At 49.7% G+C, this 7,740-nt stretch overlaps 1 protein-coding gene across 1 annotated transcript in view; it reads left to right on the plus strand.

Annotated features, from left to right (window-relative positions):
- HIP1 (huntingtin interacting protein 1) overlaps nucleotides 1–7,740 on the plus strand; it is a 116,931-nt gene that overhangs the window by 12,357 nt on the left and 96,834 nt on the right. The window contains exon 2 of the mRNA XM_011976355.1: nucleotides 2,112–2,175. Coding sequence (XP_011831745.1) covers nucleotides 2,112–2,175 — 64 coding nt within the window. The remainder of the gene's footprint in view (nucleotides 1–2,111; nucleotides 2,176–7,740) is intronic.

Genomic DNA, 7,740 nt, shown 5'->3' on the forward strand with positions numbered 1-7,740 from the left:
TAATCCACCCGCCTCGGCCTCCCAAAGTGCTGGGATTACAGGCGTGAACCACGGTGCCCGGCCATAAGCTTTATTTTCAAAACCAGGTGTTAGTCTAGTCTGGTTGTGCCTTGTAACTGTAGTTTGCTGATCCGTGAGTCTATACCATCAACCACCAAATTTTTTATTTTCCGGATTATTTGAAGTAAATCTTAGACATTGTATCATCTTGCCAGTAAATATTTCAGTATGAACCTGTTTTAAAAAAACTCTTTAAAAATTAACCACAACATATTTATCACACCTAAAATTTTAAAGATAATTCCTGGCTGGGGACAGTGGCTCATGCCTGTAATCCCAGTGTTTTGGGAGGCTGAGGTGGGAGGATCACTTGAAGCCAGGAGTTGGAGACCAGCCTGGGCAACACAGCGAGACCCCGTCTCTACCAAAAATAAAGAAAATAACTGAGCATGGTGGCATGCGCCAGTAATCCCAGCTACTCATGAGGCTGAGGCAGGAGGATCGCTAGAGCCCAGGAGATGGAGGCTGTGGTGAGCCATGATTGTGCCACTGCACTCCAGCTTGGGGGACAGAACAAGATCCTGTCTCAGGAAAAAAAAAAAAAAAAACCTAGAGGTTTTTCAGCCCATTTGCAGAATTTTCCAGGAGATATATTCAAGTGAGAAAACCGAGATGTGGAGAAGTCTATATATGACAATCTAATTTGTGTAGAACAATGGCAAAATTAACCTCTTCAGTATGTAGGTATTTATGTGTATGTGTGGGTGTATGTATGTGATACATAACAGGTTTTTAACATGGGTTATAGGGATAGAATGACATCAAAACAGAAAAAGGAAAAAATCTGTACTTAAGAAAACAGCCTACATGGTATAATCCCATTTCTGTGTTTGTGCAAATGTACTGCTATGTATATGCACTGTGCAAAATTAAAAAGAGTTATGATTTGGCTGGGTGCAGTGGCTCACGCCTGTGATCTCAGCACTTTGGGAGGCAGAGGCGGGAGGATCACTTGAGGTCAGGAGTTCGAGACCAGCCTGGCCAACATGGCAAAACCCCGTCTGTACTAAAAATACAAAACTTAGTTGGGCATGGTAGTGCACGCCTGTAATCCCAGCTACTCAGGAGGCTGAGGCAGGAGAATTGCTTTAACGCGGGAGGCAGGGGCTGCAGTGAGCCACAATCGTACCACTGCACTGTAGCCTGGGCGACAGAGTAAGACTCCGTCTCAAAAGGAAAAAACACAAAGCCTGTAATCCCAGCACTTTGGAGCGGGCAGGTCACCTGAGGTCAAGATTTCAAGACCAGCCTGGCCAACCAACATGGTGAAACCCCATCTCTACTAAAAATACAAAACTTAGCTGGGTGTGGTGACGGGTGCCTGTAGGCCCAGCTACTTGGGAGGCTGAGGTGGGAGAATCGCTTGAACCTGGGAGGCAGAGGTTGCAGTGAGCTGAGATCGGGCCACTGCACTCCAGCCTGGGTGACAGAGCGAGACTCCTCAAAAAAAAAAAAAGAGAGTTACAATTTTAAAAACGATTGAGAGGGAATGTTTAATGTCATTTGATGTCATTAAGGAAGTACAAGGGAATTTGCTTAGGAGTTGGAAAATGCCCGAGAGTGTGGGAAAACAAAGACTTAGTGGCCACTGCCGGTGCTGGTCAGCCAGGGAAGGCTCCGTGGAAGGTTTAGAGGGGAGAGAGGGGCAGCTGGATGCTCTTGGGCCACCGTCGCTCCCTGATCTCTGCGCCTCTTCCTCCTGCTCCGGGAGAAATAATGTTTCCCTGGGGGATGAAAAGCATCTCTTTGTGCGGGCTTTAATTGCCATGTTGTTGTGCCAAGGGAGTGAGTGGCAGGCGGGAGCAGCAGCTGGGCACAGCCAATGCCAGGCAGCGGTGCCCGCTCCCTCAGGACGGCCCAGCCAGCTGACTCCCGGGAGCGCTGCCCACCTCTGCCCCCAGCTGGGCGCCTGCAGAGGGACTGACCACCCGTGGGGCTGGGGGAGGATGACTGGAGGAGGAGAAAGGGGCAGGCATCTGGGAGGGTCTCAGCCACTCTCAGAGGCTTATTCATCTCATCCTCATTTCCCCTCCCCCCTTCTTGTTTTTCAGACTGTCAGCATCAATAAGGCCATTAATACGCAGGAAGTGGCTGTAAAGGAAAAACATGCCAGAAATATCCTTTTGGATGTTGCTTGGAAGACCGACCCCGAGGCAGGTCAACTCGTGGGGACTGAGGTCAGGGCCAGGCTCCCTTGCTCAGCTCCAAGAAGGGGCAGCCCTGCACAGGCCAGGTCCCTGCAGCTTCTGATGACGGCAGCTTCTCAGCGCTGGCTGCAGAGACCACAGACCTTCCGGGCGGCAGACACCAAAGAGGCCGTGGAGCTCAGGCCTTTCAACTTACCAAAGATCCTGCTCCTTTCCTTGAAGACTTAAGCATTCCTTTCTTTCCTTTTTCCGAACGGGGTCTTGCCATGTTGCCCAGGCTGGAGTGCAATGGCACGATCATACCTCACTGCAGCCTCCAACTCCTGGGTTCACGCAGTCCTCTCGTCTCAGCCTCCTGAGTAGCTGGGACTACAGGTGTGCACCACTACACCTGGCTAATTTATTTTATGTTTTGTAGAGATGGGGTATTGCTCGTTGCCCAAGCTGGTCTCAAGCTCCTGGCCTCAAGCAATCCTCCGTCCTCTGTCACCCCAAATTGCTGGGTTATGGGGGAGAGCCGCTGCGCCTGGCCGACTCAAGCTCTGTAGAATGTCGAAGTCACTTGAAAGTCACTTTCCTTTGAGAGATCTCCTGGGGGTCAGGAGGGATCTTCACCTGTTATCGAAGCCCTCCAGTTCCTCTCTTTGCCCACAGGGACACAGGGACCACTCCTCTGGGGGTTACATAATCAATAATCCTCTCCTTTTCTAAGCATGAAAGGAAAAAAAAAAGAGAGAGTATTTTTTTTTCTTTTTTGAGACAGAGTCTCACTCTGTTGCCCAGGCCGGAGGGCAGTGGCATGTTCTCGGCTCACGATTCTTGTGCCTCAGCCTCCCGAGTAGCTGGGATGATAGGCTTATGCCACCACACCCGGCTGATTTTTGTAATTTTAGTAGGGACAGGGTTTCGCCATGTTGGCCAGGCTGGTCTTGAACGCCTCTTACTAAAGTGCTGGGATTACAGGTATGAGCCACCACTCTTGGCCGAAAGAAGAAAGTTTTAGCTTCAGTGGTTGATTGGCCTTAAACCGAGGCAGGGGCTCTCTACCTTCGTGAACAGGTTCAACCTACGCCAGAGGGGAGAAGGCAAGAGCCTTGAAGTGGATTAGGAAATGGATGGCTTGAAAGCCCTCTGTAAGCCCACCACACATAGGAGCAGCCTATGGCTTTGTAGAGAGGCGCAGGACCTTGCTGGCTGATGAATACCTAGGGATCTGCCTTCGTGTTGCAGAATCCAGGAGCTGGACAGCTTAATCCCCAAAGGCTGAAGGAGAGAGGCTGCCAGGGGGGTGGCTAAGCTTTTAACTCTCTGTGTGCTGCACCAGAGCAAGGTAGAGTTCCGGGCAAGCAGAGTTGGGAATTTTTTTTTTTTTTTTTTTTTTTTTTTTGAGACAGTCTTGCTCTGTCGCCCAGGCTGGAGTGCAATAGCGTGATCTCGGCTCACTGCAATCTCTGCCTCCCAAGCTCAAGAGATCCACCTGCCTCAACCTCCCAAGTAGCTGGGACCACAGGTGTGTATCACTACCCCTGGCTAATTTTTGTATTTTTAGTAGAGACAGGGTTTTGCCATGTTGCTCAGGCTAGTCTCAAACTCCTGAGCTCAAGCCATCCTCCTGCTTTGGCCTCCCAAAGTGCTGGAATTACAGGCATGAGCCACCGCGCCCAGCCTTGGAGCCCACGCCCAACCTCGGAGGCTGGACTTCTGTCTACAATGGGAAGCTCCTCCTTGCCTGGGCTCTTGGTTGCTGTGCCACAGCCAGGCAGGCCAGAGCAGCTTGTCCCGAAGCCTTCTGGCCTCAACCCCTAGAGGCGACCCTCCAGGTTAGCTAGCCAGAGAAGCCAGCATTGCTTAGTGTGGTGTGTGAACTGCTGTTTGCTAGAGGGAAAGCAGCTTGCCTTTAGTGGGAAGATGCTTTGGCTGGAATTAGCATGGGAGCCGCAGAACCTCTCTGGGGTGACCCAGAAGTCCAGTCCTACGCAAGCCTAGCTAGATCTTGCTCTTTTTTTTTTTTCCCCCCAGAAAGACACAGGCCCCTTGCTTTCCTGCACCATGTTTGGTACCCTTGCGATGATCCAAAGCAAACCAAGAGAAGCCTTTATTTTAAATGGCCCAGTTGATTTTCTCAGAGGAAATGACTCAGCCCTGACCCTTACCTACAAATAATTTGTGATCAGTCTGATAAATGATATGAGTAAGGGAGAGACAGTTGTCACCAGGCAGCGTGTTGTTCAGGACAAGACATGGGCGCAGAGAGGCCAGGCCTGCAGCAGCAGGGTCACGTCACATGCTGCCAGGGAGGCTCCCTGGGAGGAGGGAAGGGACCCTGCAAGGAGATTCTGACATCCCGCCACTGGAACTCTCGGGCTCACTCTGGGACCTTGAGTGGGGCCTCCATGAGCCTTAGGTCACTTTCCGTCCAATCAAAGGTTGGACAAAGAAGATTTCAGGCCAGGCGTGGTGGTGGCTCACACCTGTAATCCCAGCACTTTGGAAGGTGGAGGCGAGTGGATCACCTGAGGTCAGGAAGAGACCAGCCTGGCCAACATGGTAAAACCCCGTGCTACTGAAAATACAAAATTAGCCAGGCATGGTGGCAGGCACCTGTAATCCCAGCTACTTGGGAGGCTGTGGCAGGAGAATCACTTGAACCCGGGAGGCAGAGATTGCAGTGAGCCGAGATCATGCTACTGTGCTCCAGCCTTGCCAACAAGAGCAAAACTCCGTTTCAAAAGAACAAAGTAGATTTCAAAGATTTAACAGTTCAGCTCTAACATTCTATGAGTCTCTGATTCATAATTTCTAAATGGCGAATAAATGTTGAAAAATCAACTCCATACAGTAGGGTTTGAAATGCCTAATTAAAGATTATTTATTTATTTATTTATTTGAGGCAAGGTCATGCATTGTCACCCAGGCTGGAGTGCAATGACACAGTCAGGCTCAAGTAATCCTCCCTCCTCAGCCTCCTGAGTAGCTGGGACTACAGGCACACGCCATCATGCCTGGCTCTTTTTTTATAGAGATGGCGTCTCGCCATGGCCCAGGCTGGTTTTGAACTCCTAGCTGGGCTCAAGCAGTCCTCCCACTGAGCCACCACACCGAGCCCATTTATCGTTATCGGGTCTTTTATCAGCTGCCTTAGATACAAACTGAATAAGCATTAGGAAGTCTGACTTCAGACATGCTGCTTACCCATTTATCACAGATGCCCAAATGGTGAAAAGGTTGGCCCGCCACCTTGGTATTCACTCCTGGAGGGCTGGGGACTGAGTTTTATTTTTCTTATTTTCTTTTTTTCTCCCTGAATGGATTTTACAGTCTTTGACACACACTTGGGGCATAAAAATGCTTATAATGTGAAAGAATGCCAGAAAGGTCTCCTCGCCCATTTCAAAGTCAGGGTTCCTGAGCCCGGTGCGGTGGTTTGCACCTGTAATCCCAGCACTTTGGGAGGCCCAGGCAGGAGGATCACATAGCCCAGGAATTCAAGACCAGCCTGGGCAACATAGTGAGACCCATCTCTACAAAAAATAAAAAATTAGCTAAGTGTGTTGGTGCACGCCTGTAGTCCCAGCTACTTGGGAGGCTGAGCGGGGAGGATCAGTTGAGCTCAGAAGTTGGAGGCTGCAGTGAGCTATGAGTGCACCAATGCACTCCAGGCTGGGCAACAGAAGGAGACTCTGTCTCTAAAAACTTAATTAATTAACAAAATTAATTTTAAATTTAATAAAATAAAGCCAGGGTGCCTGGTTAGCTCTGCACTCAGCTTCGGTTTAGAGGCTGCTCTCAGGAAAAGTAAGCACTGTCCGCTGGGAGAAGGGAGTACGGGGAGGCTGGGGGTTGCTGGTCTCTCCTCACTGCTTCCTTGCAGTCTGCAGGGGCTGTGCTTTAAGTGAAACCAAAAATTATTTCAGAAATCACTCTTACACCAAGGTCGGGTGCGGTGGCTCACACCTGTAATCCCAGAACTTTGGGAGGCCAAGGTGGGCAGATATCTTGAGGCCAGAAGTTCGAGACCAGCCTGAGCAACATGGGGAAACCCCATCTCTACTAAAAATACCAAAATTAGTCTGGCGTGGTGGCGGGCACCTGTGATCCCTGCTACTTGGGAGGCTGAGGCACGAGAATTGCTTGAACCTGGGAGGTGGAGTTTGCAGTGAGCCAAGATTGTTCCACTGTACTCAAGGCTGGGCGACAGAGTGAGACCCTGTCTAAAAAAAAAAAAAAAGAATAGAAAGAAAGAACGAAAGAGAGAGAGAGAAGGAAGGAAGGAAGGGGAAAGAGAGAGAGGGACGGAAGGAAGGAGAGAGAAGGAAAGAAAGAGAAAAAGAAAGAAAAGAAAGAGAAAGACAGAAAGAAAGGAGGAAAGAAAAAGAAAGGAAAGAAAGGAAAGAAAAGAAAGAAAGAAAGAAAGAAAGAAAGAAAGAAAGAAAGAAAGAAAGAAAGAAAGAAAGAAAGAAAGAAAGAAAGAAAGAAAGACTCCTGTATCAAAAGCTGACTGTAGCTTCCAGACCCAAACATCTGTTTAAGCCCACCCCTCACTAAATGAAAATGTCATTGGCGAAAGGAGCTTTACGGTATTTTCCAGTTCAGAAGCAAAATAACATGTGCTCCGGGTGAGTCATTTAGTTTGCTACCTGAGGCGAGTCTTTCTGCCCTAAATGACAGCGCACTTGTGACCTGAGCCTTGCTGAGTAAAGCCTAAAGTTCCGGGCACAGAGTTGTCCTTACAGCTGACGGTGCCCAGTTGGTGGGTCCGTGAATCTTGTCGAAGCACACAATTACAAAAGTGGAAATTCTCCCTTCACTCCACAAAGAGCTCACTAATGACAGAGATCTAGAATGCTGAACTTAAAATCATGTGAGGCCAGAGGGACATTTATTTTGAGATGGAGTCTCGCTCTGTCGCCCAGGCTGGAGTGCAGTGGTGCGATCTCGGCTCACGGCAGCCTCCACCTCCCAGGTTCAAGTGATTCTCCTGCCTCAGCCTCCCGATTAGGTGGGATTACACGCATGCACCACCACACCCGGCTAATTTTTGTACTTTTAGTAGAGACGGGGTTTCACCACGTTGGCCAGGCTGATCTCGATCTGCGGACCTAGTGCGCCACCCACCTCAGCCTCCCAAAGTGCTGGGATTACAGCCGTGAGCCGCCACACCCGACCCTGGTGAACATTTATTACATGCAAACTGACGACTATCTGCAGGGGGTGGGTGTGTTTGGAATTAGGCCTGGGGAGAAGCGGTTCCAGGATCCCATATATGGGGAATTCAAGGTGTGGAGACATTGAAGGTGCCCCTGAATGGGGCCAGGCAGGTTTACGGAAGAAGTGGGGTGTTCAGGTTTACGGAAAGTGCATTTTAGACAAAAGATTGCTGCTGTCAAGGCAAGTACAAGGCTGGCTAAATGGAAAGGGGCCGGAGGTGCTGCCTGGAGGAGGAGCCAAGGGGTCAAGGTGCAGGATTCCCTGCAAGGACCAAGGTCCTTAATGAGGAGCGGAAGAACACCCTCACTTTTTTTTTTTTTTTTTT

Source organism: Mandrillus leucophaeus, unplaced genomic scaffold (assembly GCF_000951045.1).
Source record: "Mandrillus leucophaeus isolate KB7577 unplaced genomic scaffold, Mleu.le_1.0 Scaffold164, whole genome shotgun sequence".
NCBI classification, from domain to species: Eukaryota; Metazoa; Chordata; class Mammalia; order Primates; family Cercopithecidae; genus Mandrillus; species Mandrillus leucophaeus.